Source organism: Bacillus rossius, chromosome 8, assembly GCF_032445375.1.
Source record: "Bacillus rossius redtenbacheri isolate Brsri chromosome 8, Brsri_v3, whole genome shotgun sequence".
NCBI lineage: Eukaryota > Metazoa > Arthropoda > Insecta > Phasmatodea > Bacillidae > Bacillus > Bacillus rossius.
Window position 1 is genome coordinate 44,503,436 of NC_086336.1, and position 22,813 is coordinate 44,526,248.

The 22,813-nt window shown below is 34.2% G+C and overlaps 1 protein-coding gene across 1 annotated transcript; it reads left to right on the plus strand.

Annotated features, from left to right (window-relative positions):
• Nucleotides 1-571: 571 nt before the first annotated feature.
• Nucleotides 572-22,813, plus strand: LOC134534826 (ER lumen protein-retaining receptor-like). Its single transcript, XM_063373448.1, has 7 exons — nucleotides 572-929; nucleotides 4,065-4,257; nucleotides 10,571-10,640; nucleotides 11,856-12,080; nucleotides 14,137-14,278; nucleotides 22,053-22,204; nucleotides 22,513-22,813. The coding sequence occupies exons 1-7, from the start codon at nucleotides 788-790 to the stop codon at nucleotides 22,516-22,518; spliced, it is 930 nt and encodes a 309-aa protein (XP_063229518.1). The 5' UTR covers nucleotides 572-787; the 3' UTR covers nucleotides 22,519-22,813.

Sequence of the window (22,813 nt, forward strand, 5' to 3'; positions counted from 1 at the left end):
TCACAGATTTCAAGTTATTTGATATATCTACGTTATAGAGTATTTATTTTAGGCATTAAATCATATTCAATCAATTTTTTTCTGTTATGAATGGTACTTCTTACAATTTTTTCGAATTTTTCCAGCTTTAGAGGGTGAATAAACTAAAAAAATTGAGATGCGAATTGAAGACATCAAAAGATATACAATTTTATCTGAATTGGACCAGAAGAAATTTTTTTTTATCATGAAAACTATATTTTCTCGGAATTTTCGAAAGTTTTGTGTGATTTTTTCACATTTAAAATGGCTCGTGGTCTTAATAAAGTTTCGATTCATTATCAGCGGATCGAAATACATGAAAATCACGCTTAGTTTAGTTCCAAAACATTTTTTTATCATTAAAACTGCCAATTTTAATCATTTTTACGGTTTTTTGAAGTTTTCTCGAAATTTCGAGGGTGTAGGGGTCAAACTGACCTCGAATTCGGATTCAGCGGACCAAAATACGTACCCGTAGGTAGGTCCGGTCAAATGCACATTCTACTTAATTTTTTTTTGTGTGTCGGTGTTATCATTGCGCTCGCTGAACGTCCGAGCTCCGAGCACGCCGCCGGCCCCGGAACGAGCGTGAGCGGTGCGGCATTTGCAGCCAGTTGCAGGAAGTAGCGGTGCTGCCGATAGACTCTTGTTTTTTTGACAGGTTGTAATTTTACGACCCATCTCTAGCGCTCTGAGAGGAGAACTTGTGGCGCTGCACTGGCAAAGGGCTCTATTGTCGTTGGGTCAAACCTTGTTTGCGAAAATTATGTGGACCAGCGTACCAGAACCACTTGAACAGTTTCTAATTTACATCGTAATTAATATATTTCTCATTCTTGGAGATTTTTTTCATGTTATATCCTTTTTTATACTGTTCATCAAAGTCTTCAAGACAAGGTCTACTAGAGGTTAGCATGCAATTTTTTTTATGTTTTTGCTTTTCTCTCTCTCCCCCCCCCCCCCCCCCCCCCCACACACACACACTTGCATTACTTGTTTAATCGCTCTGAACTGTACGGTATTTCTTGCCTACAAACTTCTCTTCAAGTTATTCCATTCCCTTATCCTAATAACGAGCGAGTTTTGGCCCCTTTTCTGTTCTCTTTCTTAAAACTTTTCTGAAGTTCTCTTTCCTATGTGTGGATTTCCCTTTCTCAACTGTGACCCAGCTTTCCTCACCCTCCCACTCTATGCAAAATATGGTAATACAAACTTACCTCACTGTCTGCCTATACCATTTAAACATTCAACTTATTACTTCCATTAGCACTGACAGGCTATTTATGTGCTATCCCTGTTTACTTACCCTTCATCCATCTGGCTGGTTGATTTCTGGTAAATTAAAATTTAGTGGCTTTTCTGCAATAAAAATGAGAAAATTCCAACAATGTATTCTACAAAACTACAGATGGTCATCTATTTTTCCTGGACAGACTATTTCAAAATTCCTGTTGGTTTCTGAGGAATTATAGGTTACATTAGGTAACCTGTGCAGTGACTTTGCTGCTGCTGTTGTGCTATACCATTGCAACTTGATACTGTGGTTCTTTATTTATAAGTACGTAGGGCCCAAATATTTTGTATTTGGATTTTGTGATGCAATCAGTGGAAGGTCAATAAAAAGTAAAAATATATATATGTTCTTTACGTACGACCGCGGGGCGCCAGGGTGTGTGAGTCTGTACTGGCATCCAATCCGAAGTGTTAACCCTTGACAGAGTGGTATTTTAGGAGTGTGGAGGAGCAGAGCGCTGATTTGTGACGTGCACTAGCACGTAACCTGACGTAAAAATAAATTTTCATTCAGTTCAATGTTGCTACACTAAAGCACAATGGCGGTGGTTATGTCACTGCATGCAATGTAACTTATAAACTGTAATTTTCTCAGAAACCAGTAGGAATTTGGAAATGCTCTCTTCAGGGGGAAAAAAGAGGAACGTCTGCAGTGTTGTAGTACACCATTTGGATTTTTAATATTTTTAAAACGGAAAAGCTGCTAATCTCGTAATTTTTGTCCCTTTCAAGCAGTGCTGTGTATGGATCCCACACTCCCACAACATAATCTTAATTATGTTCTGTAGTATGTCTTGTCCTTTATAAATCTGAAAATACTCACATTACCTTGTATTTTTATATTATACTGTTTATTGTATGTTAAAAGTAATCTACAAACTTTAATTTTAAGAAATAATGTACATAACTATAAAACCAGAAAAAGATATTTAATTGATGTCAGTTATAAACGACTATGTAAATCATATGAGTTTTGAAAATGTAAGTGTAAGTTTTTTTAATAGATTACCCTTGTGTGCAAGGACAGTATCTTTTGATAAGTAAGTATAAACAAATCTTAGAACAATGGCTCATATCCAATCCTTTATACTCACTTGACGATTGGAACAATTTAAATTTTAATGACCTTAAGTTTGTGTAAAGTTATATTATTGTTAAGATGTTTTTTCTTTAAACTTAAAAATGTGTATTATTATTATTATTATTATTATTGTGTATTTTCAATGACAATGTCTATTGCACCCTTGTGTCTAATAACAATAAATATGATCAATTATCAATTATTTATCAATTATCAATCTTAGATTGCAGTATGCAATTTAATAAGCATTTACTCTCGTTTCAATGCACAGTATCTGCCATTAGCATTGTACTTGTTTCATTGTGCTCTGTTGCCAGATATACTCAAAAGCGCACAAAAGTTTTAGACACAACATAATTAAGTACCTATGTAGTGTTTTTTTTTTTTTTTTTTTTTATTTATTCAAAAATAGAATTTTGGAAATAAATGCTGTATTTCATCAAGAGCATCATCCAAGAGTATTAAATTCTTACTTCTAAGGAAATGTAACTGAAAGACACCAGCTTTGTTTAATCCATTTTGTCATCAAAATTTGTATAGCTTTAGATTAATTTATTTTTTTTGCTCTGTTTTGAAAATAACAATTTTTATTATTGAGACTAAATACCTACTACAAATAGCTTCTCCTGTGAAATAATAATTGATGTTTTTACTTTCAGAACGTATACAACTGTAATAATACTATCAAAAGATTTAATGATCTTGGAAAAATTAAGTAGTAAAATTTAAAATATAGGTACTCAAACTTATTAAAATTTTTGATAGAATACAAACTAAATATTTAAAATGTTAAAATGTCAGGCAATATCAATCTGACATCAGTGGGAGCCATTTGCTCTATACTGCAATCTAAGCATGAGGCATATTATAAAAGGTGTAAAATTCTAACTAGAATTTAAAATAAGTTAATGCTACATTAATTAATTAATCATCCTGAATTTCTGACGTGAAACCTTCTACAGCCGGTAGAGTCATTTCAGAATCACAGGGTAACGAACATGAGTAGGTAACAGAGTTAACGTAACGTATATTATCGCTCGATGGCGGTGGGTTTAAAAAAGAAAGATTTTGAATTAAAACAACTTTACAGCCGTGTACACATGGCAGCAGCTGCACATTGTTTTGTATACTTTCAAATAATTTTGTGAACGTTTACATACTTTTGCATACTTTACCATACTTTTTGCATACTTTCGTAACTCATAATTTGCAACTCTAAGCTCTCAACTGTGTGATTGGATTTTGTGTTAGCGTTAGAATTGTGACAATTTATATAGACATTTCAAACAGGGTTATGTATCATATTTTAGCCTTAAAAAAACCATTAATTAATTCTTAGATTCGCTTGACATGGGCAGACACTAGTTACTAAAGGTCTATTTTCAACGCATGATTACACGTTTTCAAAATAATGTTAAAAAAGTTCTGCAAAAATTCCTGTCCTTATCTGTGAAGTTTTACTTAACGTATGTTTTGGCCACACACCTATGTTTTTTTGTTAAATAATGTAGCCCCGCTTCCCTGATCATGAACGGATCTAGTTAGGACACATGCTTCTGCCTACTGCCATTATTGATTTTTAATTGGCAATTGGGCTTGGGTTAGGGACAAGGAGGTCCTAGCTCCACTTATGATAAATGTGAAAACTAAATAAAATATTTTTTTACAGGCATATCTTGCAAGATGTTCATCCTGTTTGTGCTGGTTTTCATAACCCGGTACCTTGATTTGCCGATGTACATCATATCCGTATACAACACAGTGATGAAGGTTCTGTTCATCACGATGTCATGCGTGATGGTCTACTTAATTCACATAAAGTTTTCTCAAGTGAAAGATGCTGGGGCTGCTGACAATTTCAGGTGAGAGTCTTTAACTTTCCCCCTCCTCTAAATTAAATCTGATTGTATTATTTGAAAAAAACATATCAGTTCTGGTTTATTGTAAATGTGCGTACAACATTTATGTGTATCAGCCAGCTGTAAAAATATTTATTTTCTGTCAGCACTGGTTTCGTTTGCAAATAGAAATTATATCAAGTTACATAAATAATTGAATGACTAATGGGACGCAGTTATGCAAAAAGGAACCAACCCTCAATTGTGTATAAAGTGAGTTTTTTATGTTGGAGTGATCAGCTCAGCTGGCTTTATTTTTTTGCAAAAAGAACCAACAATCATGGAAACTTTTTATTTTACAATAATGCCTTAAAAATTATGTAAGTATTGTTGGGTTTTCCTCCATGTTCAATTTCGCAAGATACAGCCAAGTTCTTTTATAATTTTTTTTTTTTTTTTTAACAAAGCTTAACATATAACTATGAAATTTGGTTCTTTTTGCAGTTAGGATTGTTGCAATGTGAAGGTGTAACCATGTCATGTGGTTCTTTGTAAAAATTGGTTTACTTGTAGCCATTCAGGATATGTCATGTATATATTGTATATGTTTTAAGTGTTATTTACTTATTGTAATGTAGGGGAGAGGGGACACATTTCAACAAATTTTATTGTATAATTTTTTTAAATTAAACATTTTATTTTTTATCTTGGTAATTAGCATCATTAGTTTTAATAGTATGTTGAGCAGCTTGTTAATTTGACTGCAGTCTCTAATCTCAACTATGAGGTTATATTTTATATTTTATGAACCGCTTACTTACCTTTGTTGAATTGTACACCTACCATGGGGCACATTTCAACAGGTGGTGGGGTACCTTTTTACAAATAAATAATATTTGTTTTTACTTAAAAATCAATAAAACATTTATTAGAATAAGTCAAATAAAAAATATAAATAAAATTAATAGATATGGTTAAATCATATTATGGACTTAAAGCATAACATTTATGTTTTACATTATTTTCTTTTTAACTGAAGGTAAGTTTACAGCAAATGCCATAGAAGAAATAGCTCGAGATGTTCATCCACTCATGGTTGGCTGCGGGAGTTTCATCATAATGTCACTTCTGTCAACAATGTAATATCGTCTTTTTCGGGGAAATAAAATTTCTACGAGTCTTCATTCCTTTGCATGAGTCTAACTTTGTAATTGTTTTCTTCTTGGTCTTCTACTTGCCCTACAAATAGGACTTTGTACTTCTTTCCTGCAAAAGAAACTAGCACAAAATCATTTATTTCAATTACGGTATCATTATTTTCCAAATATACATTTTCTTCAAACTCTGACGTGGAAATCAAAAGTTGATCTATATATCTTTACAATCAGACTCGTCTTGCAAAAGAATTTCACTACCTTCACTATCACAAGATTCATCATTGAAACATTTTCTTGCAGGCTTGTGTTTTCCAGTTTTGATTATTTTCTATAATTATATTTTTTTCGTGCCTAATTTTTACTTCTTTTCTAACCTTTTCATTGTTTCCTCTTCAACTCTGTTTTTTTCCGGTAAGTATTGATTACTTCTTTTTCTTTCTTCTTCGAATTTTTCTTCGTGGTTCTGCTTTTGGAAAAGGCCAAACATCTTCAGGTGTCAGAATTCCTTCAGGTCTGCTTGTGTTTATTTCACAGTGTTTTGATTTTTCTGATGTGAATTTTGAAACAGCAGAATTGTTGTAAGACGAGACACTTGTCAAGTACATGTTGCTTTAAAAGCTGTTGTGATGTTTTAGGAGTAAATGAAGCAATATATGCTGTGTTCGTCAAAGCAGCTAGGTTATGAATGGTTACCGTTTTGCCAGGATTTGATAACCGCCAATCATTTTCTGCAATTTTCAGTTTTGATTTAAATGGTCAATTTAGTTATAATGTAAATACACAGTTAATCCATTATTGTTTAACCCTAATTTTTATATTTTATTATAAGTTTGAGTTGGAATACTGAGAAAACAAAAGGTATAAGTATTAACATTACATACACATGCCTAATATTTTAATGATAGTTAACTTATTTTAGGCATAGCATTTGACTCAGCCATTTTATTATCAACAATGTTGAAATCTACCCCCAGCAGTTTGTTGATATCTCCCCCATGAGCAATCATTGAAGTTATAGTAATGTTACTACTTTTAGAAACTGTTTTTAAAGATGTTCATATTATTTTTAGATGCAGAATTTCTTATTTAATTGGGTAAATAAATCCTACTTACATCTATCAAAGTAGAGACTGTAAAATGCAGTGCTGAAAACAATAATCACTTTTTACTTTGCAACACATAAAACAGTGTTTACTGAATCACAAAGCACTTATGAAAAGAAATGGAGGTAAATCCATTGCTAGCTGTTGTTCTGTTGTGGAACTTGATTAGTTTCCCATTAACCAATCAAAACAAGGCTCCATTGGTATAAAATTCAAGCTTTTGAAAGGTCCCCATGTTGAAATATGCCCCCCTCTCCCCTATATCAAACTGACAAGCCCAATATTCTGTAAACATACTGTTTAAAAATTGAATCTATTGGGTGCAAATCTATAATATAAAAATGAATTGCAAAATGTGTTGGTAAGCGCATAACTCAACAACGCCTGGACCAATTTGGCCAATTTTTTTTTTTTTTTTTAATGTTCGTTGAAGTTCAAAGATGGTTTTTACGGTGAGAAAAATTCGAATAATTGCCGGAAAAACCCTAAAACCAGTCCTTTTCTTTTTCCCATACAAATGTTTTCTAACTAAAACGAGCACTCATTGTTGTTTAAACAATGTAGGTATGTTCCTAACGTCAAAGAGTCAATTTGCACTTTATTACCTCTGTACAAAGTTCAATCATATCTATCAAAAAAGTGTGCTTTGGAGCACAGATAAACAAAAACAAAATAAACCAAAATCGATTAGTTCAATTTGGTCGGCTTGAAGGATTTGACTCCAAGTCATATCAAATTTAAAAAAAGTTGTAACAACAACAAACTGTCAATGTCATTGCTTTTTTTTTCTTGGATTTTAGGTTACCTACCCTAATGAGTTTGCTTTTGTCAACTTATACACGAAACAAATTCTTACCTATATAGTGTTTTGTGCAGTGTTTATTTACCTATGATCGCTAATTATTGCATGTGACAAAATAATCTATAATATAGATATGCCTCCTATTAGATGAATCAATTTAGGTAGAAGAACCCGAAATGCTACAAACCAAGCTAATTACCGATCTATTCATGCACTACAATGAAAATAAAAATAATTATGTTTCACATGATTAACAATAAAGAGATTAATTTTTTTTATTTATCTTTTTATTTATCTGTTTTATTTAATTATATTTCTTATTCACAACACCCTATCACCAGGGTTACGGTTCTGTTCAGGAGAATTTTTTGCCCCCACTATAAAATATGTAGTAACAAAAAAATGTCACATTACAAATCATTTTGACAGGACTTTATTGCAATTTAATTAGGCAGTACGAAGTCTGCCGGGTCAGCTAGTAAAGTAAATAAATAAATAAAGTAACATGGTTCTCTCTTTTGAAGTATTGGTTATTCGTGTTAATTTATATTACAAATTAACTTGGGTTTCTTTTTGCATTTTTTTATGGAAAATTGCAAACAAAGAACCATTCCACATTTTATTTAACATCTCTGAAAATTTAAATTTTTATATAAAAATAATTACATAATTTTAAAAAAAATACCAATTCTTGTGGTAAACAAATTTGTTTCTCCAACTTGTACATTGTTTCTGAAAATAACAATAAACTTTGCACTTGAATATCTCAGGTACAATATAGCGTGGCATGGTTCCTTATTGCATAACTACGTCCAATTGTTTATTATATCCTTCTCTACTACCTTCTTTCTGACCTGTTACACATGTCTTTAAAATTTCCTTTTTATTTATATTTGCGAAGCTGTTAAATACATGATACTTTTCATGTGTTTTTACTACGGCCTGAAACTTGCTCAGATACTGTTTCACTCATGGTGCGCAGAAATGAAGGTGAAACTGTACAGCTACTTGGAATTCGTTAACTACACATCAAAATGTAAGATGACTTTTAAATGTGTCTAGTATGAGATGTGTTCTTCTGTAAAGTTTTATTTAAATTAGTTGTCTCATAACACAGTGACGTGTCCCGGCAACAGCGTCTGGTGCTGGAGTGGCGTGAGGTGGGGCGAAAGGCCCGCTGGTAGGCTGGCAGCTGCTCCTTGACTCTCGGATGTTGGCACTTGCCTGCCCTTTTGCTGGGCCAGGGGTAGAGGAGGGGTGGAGTCAGGTACAGTGAGAGGTTGGAGCCCTAGAGCGAGCTCCCGAAGGCTGCTCCAAGGAGAGGGGGGGGGGGGGAAGTGGGGATCATAGAGCGAGCTCCCGAATGTCGCTCCAAGGAGAGGGGGAAGTGGGGATCCTAGAGCGAGCTCCTGAGGGCCACTCCAGGGGAGGAGAGTCTAGAGCGAGCTCCCGAAGGCCGCTCCAGAGGAAGGAAGGGGAGAGAGTGAGAGGAGAGCAGAAAGCAATAATCCAAATTCCCAATTCCTGTTTTATTACCCCCAGATTTCTCTGGGGTAGGGATGTCTAGCTAGGTAAATTTCTACCTAGCTTAAATACAACTCCTTCAGACATTGGTTACTGATAGAAGCGACACATATTACACACAGGTCATCATTTGCCCTCCCCAGTAACCCGCACACAAGGACACTATTTAATTATTACACACATAGCACTGACACACATTTTATATTGTACATTAATTAGAAAATACATATGCACTGTTATAAATGTCAATAATGTTTGCTGCCATCTATGTTTGGGTTGCGGCACCACTCGTCGCCTATACCCCAAGGCTGGTGTAGAGAAGCCTGTGGGATACGGCTTTCTTTGAGAGGCAGCCATGTTGGTTTCAGAGGGAGGAGCATGAAGCACTCGTATCAGGGGATCGAGGCCAAATGCAGGACACGACAACAGCATCATGCTTTAAGACTATAAGACCTGCCCTTAAAAATGCTGAAAACATGTAGATGTTAATACATACATACCGTGTTTTATCGCATAATCGTCACACGCACGTAAACGTCACATGATGTTTTTGGTCCCGCTAGTAGATGCCGAGCGCTTTGTGTAGGTATCTTTTCCGTATAAAACAATGTATTTTAAAGTAGAAATCTAATATTTATTCAGTCATTACCACTTACTTAATAAATTAACGGAAAAATACGAAGTTGTTTGACGTGTAAATTTTCTTATAAAGGCATTTTTAAACGTTATTTCCTTTATCTGATCGTCTGCGTCGCCGCGGTGTAGGTATAATCTAAAATTAAATTTTGGTCATTACCACTTTTTATTTAATTAACGGAAATACAAAGTTGTCTGACGTGTAAATTTTCTTTTAAAGACTTTTTAAACTGTATTTCCTTTATCTGATTGTCTGCGTTACCGCGGCGTACCGCTTATAAAAATGTAGCCAGCGCATCATTCATGTTTGGTTATGTTGCTTCCCGTATAGAGCGCGTGCACATAGTCGAATATAGATTCTCGCCGATTGGATGCAACGCGCGCTCTCTGTCAGGTGCCGAGTTAACTACATTTGATAGCCCGCATTCTTTCGTGGCAAGTGTGTACTACGACACGTTAATTCACGTCAGATTCAAGTGGCTTGCGTTCACGTTAGAATTTTGGTTTTTGTATTTAAAGTTGAAGAAAGGTTTTTGTTTAAGGAATTATTAATATAGATTGTTTGGCGTGCTCTTGTATACTCCACCTTTTTTTAAATAAACGTTTTTTCCATGAACGTGTTTTGTTTTTATGAATAACTTTACCTAACAAAAAAAAATTTTTCGTCATAATCGTCGCACCCCTACTTTTCAAACTTGATTTTAGAATAAAAAGTTGCTACGATTATACAAGAAAACACGATACTTACATTGATTGATAAAAACTTTTTATCTTATGTTGTATTACTTCACATTGTAGTTGACTAAGTGTTATTGTGCAGATATCACAAAGTGGAAATGTCTTTTGCTTAAAATATAACACAATAGAACAACTGGAGACGGGTGTTCAAATTGTTTAGAATTTGTTAACTTCAAAACTTAACAAAGACATAAATTACTCACTTATCACATTGTTTATTATTTCAACCTTGAAAAGGTTTTGGATGTTTAAAATCATTTTCAAAATCAAAACCCTATATTATTATTTGTGGCATTATAAAAATACCAGGTTAAACTTATTTGCTTGAGATTGTGTTAAAAGTATTTGCACATAATACGTAATCTGTTTGTTCACAGGGTAGAGAGACTGATCATCCCTGCACTGGTGTTGGCATTGTTTGTCAACCATAGAATTAGCTTTTTGGAAGTTAGTATGTTTTAAAATATAAAATAATTCAGTTTTAGTATTTTCAAAATATTTACTGTGTCATGGTTTCACATATAACAATTAATATTTATGTCTGTTACCAAACAAATTATAAATTTACTATGACCATAAAAATATTATATTTAAGATATTCTTCTCATTTAATGTTTTCCATCAGTTGATGGATGTATGTTGTTACATTAGCAGTGAGTATAAACAAATGGTAGGTACTCAAAATTGTTATTAATGACTTCAGTCTTTCATGCAATTATTTATATATTTTTATTTATTTATTTTATTTATTTTTTCTTCAATTTATTTAAGCTTCAAAACTAATATAAAAATGGTATGGGCTTTGCATTTGTACCTGATGGATGGTAATAAATAGTACAACAGAGGATGAGAACCTGTCGCTATTTCTGTGAAACTTTAGTTGCTGGAATGTGTTTGGCTGGACCATATTGAGGATTACATGTCTGTTAGGGTTACCAGATGAATTACACAAGAAACAGACCACATGTACAACTAAATGATAGCAAAAAAGAGGAGACAATACACAGTAGTTGGAAGATATTATGTTAAATGTACTATTCAGCAAAAAAAAGTTTAAACTATTTAAAAGTACATATGTAATTAAATTCAGTATAAAAAAAATTTTTTTTCAAGAATTGTAGTACTTTTTAACAGTGATTACTCATATTATGTAACTCACTTAAACTAACCAAACATTTATATCAGCAAAAAAAAAAAAAAAAAAAAGCTGACGATGCATAAATGTGAATAATTCGGGGACATCTTACTTGGGGTCAGTGACTAGTAAAAGTTTTCCCAAAGAGAGAAATATTAAAAAAGACAAATGATAAAGTGTTTTATCCCACCAATAAAATACAAGTGTAGAAATTGTCTTTCTCTCACTTATATGTACAGAAGAAAAGAGGATATTTCATAAATACATACTTCCCAAGAGTTGAAATTACAATGAAACAAAACCAAAACCCTATATCGTACAACTTCTAAAAAGGGATAAAAATATAAAACCATTTTTATAGTTATTAGTAATGAAACTTCCTTAAGGATGTATTTATTCATGTAGAGTATTTTCCATTTAGAAAAAAATAAATGCTTCATTGCTATGTGAACATAGGTAGTATTAATCATTTTTTTAATACTACCAACCCAGTGTCAATATTGCATTGAAAACAATTTTTTTCTCAGGTGCTGTGGTCGTTTAGCATATTCCTGGAGGCTGTGGCAATTCTGCCTCAGCTGACGCTGGTGCAGAATACCGGCGAAGTGGACGCTTACACCTGCTACAGCGTGGCTACCCTGGCCGCGTACCGTGGCTTTTACGTCGTCAACTGGGTCTACCGTTACAGTCACGAGAACCGCATGGATGACATAGCTTTCTTTGCTGGCCTGATCCAAACACTTCTGTACAGTGTAGGTGTATAATTTAAATCTTGTCTTCTTGCATTCTCCTGTGTGCCGGTTAATGTTTGTTTATAGGACATTATTTTACACTCGTTACATGCAGAGGCTTCAAGCGACGGTACCTTCGAGACTGTAGCAGACTCCGAACCGTGCTCTTGTCTTTTAGTCCTACCCGGGAGCTGGGATTGAGCCTTTGTCCTCTATATAAGTACGGCACGTTAGCAAACACTTCCACCGAGGAACCCTGCTTATTGCCTTTTGCATGGATTTTTAATGTTTTCTTTTTTATATTGGCAAAATTTTCTTACAATACGCACACAGGAAAACCGTCTTAAGAAAATCCCTTTTAAGAATATTTCCTGCATTACAGGTTTTAAAAAAAATTACTGTACCTATAAATACATAAAATTTAACCCTTTAGTAAATTTCCCTGTTAGTACGTCTAATTTTCTAAGTATCTTATGAATTTTCTTAACTGGCATTTACTTTGATTGACACACTGAATGCTTGCAAACCACATTCAAAACCTTAGTACCTTAAACATTTATTTGCAATATAAAACATTAAATCGACATAATCATGTGTTATTAATCTTACAATGATGATTTACACCATTGAGTTTATTATTTGATATTTAATTAGTGGCATTCTATTTGCTTCCATTATTTGAAACCGCTTGGTGAAAGTGAGTTATATGCTTGTACCTGAGTCGCAGCAAGAATTTTTTTGCTACAGAGCGCATTGTGGTGCAGCAGAGTAGCTGACATGAGACACTGTTTAAAGCACTTTGCTCACTGAATGCACTCATTGTAATCTGTATTTTTGTCTGTTTTTGTTTCCAAACATCTACGTACTTAATATTATATATTTCAGCTGTAACAGTGTAGTGAATGCACCATACAGTGATTGGTATTGTGGGTTCAAGTTTACTGTGCAGTACCCTTAGTCAAGTTCACATTTTAAAACTTACCCATTTTATTTAGGTGTCATTGCACAATGTAAAGGAATGTATCTGTATTTTTCTTCACCTTACACTCTTCACTGCTGTATATTTTTACTTGTTTACATGTTTGCTGTAACGTATGCACCATATTTACCTGAATATAAGGCAAGAATTTTTACCAAAACTGTTGAAACTGAAAGTAGGGGTCGCATTATAATCACAAACTTGTATCTTGCCACTCGGAACATGTTAGTTGAAAAACTACCTACACTGTATGTAAACTGCGTAACGTATGCCAGTTTAGTCCAGAGCTTCCCGAACCTCTGAACAGGTGTGACGTGAGAACATAACACTTATGTGGGATGGGGCAGAGGGTGCGAATGGAGTTAGTCCAGGTTTCCTTTTGCTTCTCTTCACTGTAGCAGCTGGTGAAGGTAACGCCTCCCTATCCTCTTTCATCCTCCCAGATGAATTTTGTATTCTTTGCTTTTTGAATGGCTGCTTTTGAACTACTGACGAAAGAGGCACCAGAAAAGGTCTAGTAAATACGGAATAGATGTTATAATTTAAATAATTTAAAGTGCTTAGGGCTTGGAATAGTGATTTACACTCCATAAAGTATTTCCATGAACTCACAATCAAAAGGTTTAGGGTTGCATTATGTTCAGTGTCACGTTATTTATAGGTTAAAACGGCATATTGTCTGTTGTGCTGTTAGGCCACGTTTCTTGTGTTGTTGTACTTGTAATGTTGCTTGCCGAACACCCCAGGATCTGTACTGCCAGATACTGCTTGGGTATAATTAAAACCACAATGTGTAGGTGCAGACAAACAGGGAAGACGTGTTTATCCATGAAACAAAACAAAGGTGCTAGGCACAAAATAACACAGACTAACCAAATTTAACAACAAACGATCCACAGAAAATGTCCACAGTTATAACAAATAAATTAATCAATAATTTCACATAAAATATATTTGTCAAAATTAAGATTTCCGCACACCGTTCAGTAAACTTTGCCAGGTGATCCAAGTACTATGTGCCCTAATCCTATTTCAAACTTTTGTGTATTACGTGTAATGTATGTATTTACTATATATGCAATTTGTGAAATTTTTCAGTTTACGGCTGGATATATGATACTTCAATACAGAAAGGAGACCCAGACATCCAAGCTATCCTTAATAGACAGTTTGAAGCAGGACATAATCTTCAAGGATAATGAAGCTGAGAGTATATTACAGGAGAAGAATGCTTTTTCAGGTTTGACTGACTTTACTATAAAAGGCATACCTGTAATTCAACTAGTAACTATCAGACTCTGTTATAGTGGGGTAGGATAGCTGAAAAAAACTTCACAACTGGCAACCAATGCGCCCCTTTGGATTCAGATAGTACACGGGTAGACGAGTCTAAAAAGCCCGGGACACAAATTTTCTTTGCCCTCTAGCGGTGTTGATGAAGTAATCAATATGGCCGCCAAGTTTTTGTGTTAAGCTTCTACATTTCCTTATACAACTCGGGTTTTTATTTAGATATTAACCTAAACGTAAAGTGATTATTAATCAGTAAAAATGACCTTTCCAATGGCATATTTGACATCATTGTTTAGGTTCATAAATCTTAAATATTATTTATTTTATTAAAATTTTGTATTTCATTTTTCATTATTTGAAATATTTTGCTAAATAACCTGGAATCTGTTACATTTAGCTGAAAACTTGCCCTATACGTTTTTGTTTGTCAGAAAATTATCTTGTAAACGGTATACATGACTTCTATTTTATCAAAAACAGTTGCTGAAAATTCGCCAAAACAATGTAGTGTTGCACAGCTAGTCGTTATGGCAAAATGTAATTTATAAGGGTTCCGAAAAGTAATAGAACTTTTTTTGTAGCTGTTTATGAGGGAAATGTAATAATTATAATTTTTTATGTTTATGTAAATATATAAGTACTAGCTTTTTAGGGGGTATATTTTTAAATCCTAGGCCTCCTTGCCTATTGTATCGTTTGCTGCATTTCATGCACAAAATGAACTTGGTGTTAGAAAAATAAGGTCTAATGCATCATTACTTCCACTTTTAAATGACGAAATTGCGACGCCAGCAATGGTACGTCATATGATGGATATCATAGTAATGGCTACAGCAAAATTAAATGGAAATCAAACACCCGTGATTACATGTGACAAACCAGTATATGCTATTGGGAAGCAACTGCAATGGAAATTTCCTGACAATTATGGTGAAGATCACATCATACTCATGATGGGTGGCTTTCACATAGAAATGATGGTCATTAACTTACTTGGCAAGTGGTTAACTGGAAGTGGGTGGACTGAATTAGTAACAACCGCTGGTATTGCAAGTTCTGGTGTTGCAGAATCTTGCCTTATATCTTCGCATGTAAAAAGATCTCGGAATGCACACAAAGTTTCTTCAACTGCCTTGCATTGTCTACAGGTAAAAGCATTCAACAAGGCATGTGAAACAAATTCCAGCATCAGCAGCGAAGGCATTGAATTGTGGATTTTGTCTAAAACATCTGAATGTCAGTTCCAATACTGGAACACAGTCATCAAACTGGAGTCCCTTCTAGTGCAACTTGAATTGAGTATTCGTACATCTAACTTTACAATGTACGTCAATACTTTGGCTCAGTTATGTCCGTGGACATTTGCGTTGGACGCAGTCCACTATTCTCGTTGGTTAACAGTATTTGTATGCACTCTACAGGACCTTCCAGAAAAACATCCAGATATATATGCTGAATTTCTTTGTGGCAACTTTACCAGCATCAAAACTGCTACACTGTTTTCTGCAATATCTGATGATCAGCTTCATGAACACAATAACAAAGTTATAAAGGGTGGAGGTGGAACTATTGGAATCCTTGATAGTGAAAATGCTCTGCTTAAATGGATGGTAGCAGGCCCTAGGATCAGTTCTGTAATTGAGGAATTTGAAGAGAAATCAAATTTAAAAGATGACAAAAATGTGGACACAAAGCATCATGAAGATAACAATGCATTTGAGAAAAGATTCTAGACACATGCCAAATAAATGATTAACTTCTTGACAGAACAAGTAAATCCGTTTGAAGAAACCAATTTAGTGTCAATAGGGAGCTCCAAAATAATTCCAAATGTTAAGTGTGGTATGGAAGCATTTGCTATAGAGCTAAAACAGTATGATATTTTGTGTCCTGCCTCGATCAAGTTAAAAATTCAATTCATGAAATTATTCCGTGAACCAATATTCACATTTTCAAGACTAAAACAAAAAAAACAGATAAGGCAAAATCCAAGATTGCTAACTTGCGTAAAGATTCAAACTTGTTCTGCAGATTGTATGTTGCATCTGAAGCAAGGAATGGCAACATTAATGATTTCTTTGCGCATGAAAACCAAATGTACCCACCATATATTTCAGATTATGGAAAACTCCGAAAACCAACCAACAAGTCAAATATTATTGAATGCATTAAAAAAATTGTGACATTAGCTTTAATCACAGCCAACCAAATGTAACAGCAAAATTATTTGATGGAGCAGACGTAATACATATGCTTAATCCTGGTATTGCTACAACATTTTCCGGATACTACGAACATGTTTTCAAACCGTATTTCACTAATCAACTGAAGAATAGTTCACAAATAGATATTGTATTCGACAGGTATACTAGTAGCAGTTTAAAGGCAGATACCCGAGAAACGAGAGGAAGTGGCATAAGTATTAAAAGTCTCAGACTCAACTGCAACTCCAAAAAATTTTTAAGGAATTCCTGTGTGTCAACGAAAACAAGACACAATTGTTCCAGTTGCTAGCTAAGAAAATGGTGGGAGACGAGTACCCAGGAAAACATGTTGTCTGTACTTATGATGACCGAGTCCTAACATCAACAACTATGGATGTATCAGGTATTTCTCCCGCCTCACACGAAGAAGCAGATGGCCGCCTACTTCTCCATGTTAATCACGCAGTAGAAAGTGGACATACTCGCATCTCAATACAAACTGTGGACTCAGATGTAGTGGTTATTTCAATATCACTGTTCCAACAAATACAAGATATTGATGAACTATGGATTGAGTATGGTTGTGGAAAATACAGGAAATTCGTTCCAATTCATGAGATTTGTGTGAAACTCTGACCAAAAATTTGCAGAAATTTGTTGGCTTTTCATTCTGTAACTGGTTGCGACACAGTTTCCACTTTTTGTGGTGTTGGCAAGAAGACTGCTTGGAAGGTCTGGATGTCATTTCGCGAAATTGATTGTGTATGGCATCAGCTCTGTACAGGCACCTGTGATATTGATGATGAATGTCATGATCTGTTGCAGCGATTTATTATTCTACTATATGATCAAGCATCAGATCTTCAGAGCATCAATGACTGCAGACGAGTGTTATTTACAAGAAAGTATAAAGCAATCAAAAACGTACCTCCTGGGTCATTCCATATGAAATCAACCAGAGGCCTTAACCTGTACACCTTAGATTTTCATGTTTTTTGTATATTGGTAATATCAACTAAATACATTATAAATCTATTTTTTCTAAAAAAAAAAAATTTTATTAGTTTTTTTTGTATAAATTTTTGAAATTTGCAAAAATAACCAATTTTAGCAATGTTTTGGATCACTCAAATACTTGTAGGTTTCCAACCAATGGTGCAAGAAGGCTGTTTGACAGCTAATTTTAAAGGTCATTGAATGGGCTTCAATTTGATAGGTAACATGACCAACTTCAGAAGAAGAAAAAATGTAATTGTTTTCAAAAATTTTAATATTGAATTTGTAAAAAACACCATTTTCGATTTTTTTTTAAAAAATAAGTATGTTATTCCTACATATATTGGTTAGATTTGTGCCAAATATCAAGGTGGAGAATCGATGGGATCATGAGTAAATAAAAATGAGAAAATTAGTAGATGCTTAAGGGGGCGTAGTAGATAAATAAATGCTTTAAGCATCAGTTGGACGTTATAGGTTTTTGGAAGACAACATTGAAAAATTGCAAAACAACAATCCTACATAATGTTATTTACCAACTTTATTAGCAGACGTCCCAAAATGACAATTATAGAGCGTTGTTTCTTCCTCAGCAATTAAATGTTAGAAATTACCAAGGCAGAAGTTTTGGCTTCAAGTAACATTCAGTTTTTAATTAATGCATTTAGCTCTGGTTTAGATACCATGCCGCCTTAAGAAATAGTTGCAGCAAGGAAGAGTAGCATAATTTTACATCAAATTTTGACTTAGTAAAGTAATCAAATTTTATTGTTATAGACTAAAATTTTTTACAAATTAGAAATTACGGATAACAAATCTTACCTTACATTCATCCAGTGTTCTTTGATAAAACATTTGATCAATATGATAATACAAAGCACGTGATCTTGCTGAACAGATGTAGCCTATGTTCAAAGCACATGATCTTGCTGAAAGGATGTAGCCTAAGTTATAACTGACAAAACATGTTACTGTGAAATACAATAACTGGTGGCTTGCGTGTATATTGGCAAAAAATAATGAGAATAATGAAGTTAGTCAGTTTTTTACATCCCAAAGGACCTGCTGCTTCCTTTTTTTATCCAACACCAAGAACCGATATAATAGACATTAGAACTGAAGATCTTCTTAAAAAGGTTGAACCTTGTACAACAACTGGGAGAACTTATACACTCACTAAAGAAGAGATTGTAGAGACATTACGCCTGCTTGAACGAAGTATGCCACAACCTTAATTAAATATATACTAAACAGATTTTTTTCATAAGCAATTATGTGTTTTGTCAGTTATAACTTAGGCTACATCCTTTCAGCAAGATCATGTGCTTTGAACTTGGGCTACATCTGTTCAGCAAGATCACGTGCTTTGTATTATCATATTGATCAAATGTTTTATCAAAGAACACTGGATGAATGAAAGGTAAGATTTGTTATCCGTAATTTCTAATTTGTAAAAAATTTTTAGTCTATAACAATAAAATTTGATTACTTTACTAAGTCAAAATTTGATGTAAAATTATGCTACTCTTCCTTGCTGCAACTATTTCTTAAGGCGGTATGGTATCTAAACCAGAGCTAAATGCATTAATTAAAAACTGAATGTTACTTGAAGCCAAAACTTCTGCCTTGGTAATTTCGAACATTTAATTGCTGAGGAAGAAATAACGCTCGAGAATTGTCATTTTGGGACGTCTGCTAGTAAAGTTGGTAAATAACATTATGTAGGATTGTTGTTTTGCAATTTTTCAATGTTGTCTTCCAAAAACCTATAACGTCCAACTGATGCTTAAAGCATTTATTTATCTACTACGCCCCTTTAAGCATCTACTAATTTTCTCATTTTTATTTACTCATGATCCCATCGATCCTCCACCTTGATATTTGGCACAAATCTAACCAATATATGTAGGAATAACATACTTATTTTTAAAAAAAAATCGAAAATGGTGTTTTTAAGAAATTCAATATTAAAAATTTTGAAAACAATTAAAAAAAATTGTTTTTCTGAAGTTGGTCATGTTACATATCAAATTGAAGCCCATTCAATAACCTTTAAAATTAGCTGTCAAATAGCCTTCTAGCACCATTGGTTGGAAACCTACAAGTATTTGAGTGATCCAAAACATTGCTAAAATTGGCTATTTTTGCTATTTTCAAAAATTTATACAAAAAAAACTACTCGAAAAAAAAATTTAGAAAAAATAGATTTATAGTGTATTTAGTTGATATTACCAATACATATACAAAAAAACACTGAAAATCTGAAACATGAAGTTTCTAAATTAATATTTCATTGGTTGATTTGATATGGAATGACTCTCCTACAGCAGATGCTTTAAAACAACACATCAAACGAGCTACTCTCCAAGCAAGAATTTGGAACAGTCTCGTTGCACAATACGCAATACCCTCGCCAACCCAGTGGGGATGGATCGCAACTTCAGGAGGATCATACCGACCTGTGTGGACAACAATACCAGAAGTGTCAAAACACTGGGTACAACTTACCTCCTGTACTTGCCGCAAGCGATGCACATATTGTAAATGTGTTAAAATGGTAATACGATGTACGAAACTCTGTGAATGTGATGGACAGTGCTCCGACAGTGATCAGTAATCTCAAGTGAATTTACAGAAATCATTAAGGTATTATTTCATATGATAGCAATATATTATTTTATTTGGATATTATGGCTGACATTAGTGTGTTTTATAATGTAGAGGATATTATTGGATTTGGATGTTAAATTGTATCAATATTGTATTGTAGTACATTCTTGTGTTTCTCATACTTGTACTTTTAATGTTGAAAAGCCTAACTAAGCTTTGGAGGCGTGAAGGGAGGCCAGAACCTGGCATGGACTGGGGTATACGTGAATGGAGCAGATCAGGTATGCAAGGTAAATGGTTTCAGGTACACAGACATTTTATTCAAATTCAAATCAAAACATTACGTTAACATTACTGATAATGTTAAGTGAAAACAATTTAGGCCAGGCTAAATACATAAATCGGGAACAATTATTTCGACAAAACGTGCTTGTTAACATCAATAAATTTCAAAGGTAAGCCGGCTACACCGTAAGCGATCCAAACAACGGACCATCAAAAGGGGACAATGCACAGTTGACTCTTAGCAAAAGCAGTGCCAAGTATAAAGTTAAATTCACATCAATAAGTTTTACAAAACTACTGCAAAGTGCAGGTACAATTAAAGAAAGAATTTACATTATTACATAATAAACAAATACGTGCGACGACGTCTCAGGGGGAGACAGTTACAAACAAAAACGGAATCGAAGATGAAGTTAATTTAACGCAATAATCCAAACATGTTTTTCTTGGTGGCGGCCGAAAAGGAATTTAGACAGAACAAATTCAAGAATAAATGACTCTACATTAGGGTGAGGGCCACCGCCTCACTCACGACTCAAACCAACTTACATTATTCCCCTGAGGTCGCACACGCACGTAGTTCAAACAGAACATAACGGACTACATGCTAGTAGAAGTACAACAGATCAGCTACCGCTGACAACCGAGCCTGACTAAACAAACCAGCAGAAGAAGGCTCCCCACATGGTTGCAGCTCAATTTATAAGATTGCGCCGCATGCGCCGATCAAGGGGGGGGGGGGGGGGGGAAGGAGTACAAATTGAACAAGCACTAGGAGGGGGAAATGGAGGAAGAAGGAGGAGGGGAGCGGAGTGCCGGAAGCCCGCGGCGGCGCGCGTAGTTCAAACGTGGCGGACCTAACCGCTACAATGTAACTGATTTTAAAACGGCAATGAAAATTTCATAGCCCTAAAAAAAGATTGTATTTATTTCAATGTACATAAAATTACAATAATTACATTTCCTACATAAACAGTTATAAAGCTGCTCTATTACTTTTCGAAACCCAATAAATTACATTTTGCAATAACGACTCGCTACATTGTTTTGGTGAATTTTCAGCAACTGTTTTTGATAAAATATAAGTCATGTATACTGTACAAAAGATAATTTTCTGACAAACAAAAACGTATAGGGCAAGTTTTCAGCTACATGTAACAGATTCCAGGTTATTTAGCAAAATGTTTCGAAAATTTAAAAAATAAATAAAAAAATTTAATAAAATTAAAAATATTTCAGGTATTATGAACCTAAACAATGATATTCAATAAACCGTTTGAAAGCACATTTTCTACTGATTTATAATCACTACAAATTTAGGTTAATATCAAAATACAAACCCGAGTTATATAAGGAAATGTAGAAGCCTGTCACAAAACTTTGACGGCCATATTGATTACGTCATAGAGTGCCAAGAAAAATTGTGTCCCGAGCTTTTTAGACTTGTCTACCCATGTACTATCTGAATCCAAAGGGGCACATTGGTTGCCAGACGTGAAATATTTTGGTATAATTTTAAGCTAACCTACCCCACTATTAAGGTTTCATGCTAGATGCTGCATGTTGGAGGTTCTAATTTCATTACAGTACTGTAAGATTATTATATGTATATATATTTTTTTCCAGATTATCCTGTAACCCTTCAAAATACAGAGATAATGAACCACCTCGGGCCATTTGATGTTAACCAGGTGAAAGTTCACAGCTGTGTTCCTAAAGATGGTTATCAACCACAAGTTTGTCTTCAAGAAAAGAAAGAAGAGCAGTTTGTACATCATGTATGATTTTTTTTTATATATAACTTAAAGAAAGTGTTCTGTTTTCACTGCTTCAAAACTTAAGTCATAAGTAGTGCCTTAACATAATTGTGATAAATAAAATGTATTTTGGCTTGTACATACATAAGAGAAGATGTAATTAACTCATCAGAAATGTTTGTGTGTGTGTGGGGGGGGGGGGGGGAAGTGTGTGTGAGGGGGGGGGGGGACATGCCTGTGTGCATACATTTTTATGGCTAATGTGTTTCAAAGTGTACGTGTTAGCATGACGTAAGTGAGTGAGGTGCAACTGTGTGTTTTGTTCTCAGATATGATGGAGTTAGTTACCTCATCATGGTCAGTTTAAATTGGCACAAGGCTGGCTCAGCAGGATGATTTGGTGATGGTTTGCTGTTGTCATTTGCAGTTACCAAGGTTACCATGTAGCGATACTTCAGTCAGACATAAAACTGTTGTTTTACGATACTACTGTGATATAATATGTAATCTTTGGTAAACCAGTATTCTAATGACAGCCAATGACATATACAATTAATAATTATTGTAACATTTATGGCAGCTAATATTTAATCTCATTGTTATTTTTAAATAAACTTAAGCATCCAGAAA

Excerpts from the sequence above, each read along its gene's own strand:
- LOC134534826 (XM_063373448.1), top strand. The coding sequence starts at position 788 with ATGTGGACCAGCGTACCAGAACCACTTGAACAGTTTCTAATTTACATC. Across the intron at positions 4,258-10,570 it reads GGGGCTGCTGACAATTTCAG|GGTAGAGAGACTGATCATCC; the intron begins GTGAGAGTCTTT and ends GTTTGTTCACAG. Across the intron at positions 12,081-14,136 it reads TCCAAACACTTCTGTACAGT|TTTACGGCTGGATATATGAT; the intron begins GTAGGTGTATAA and ends GAAATTTTTCAG.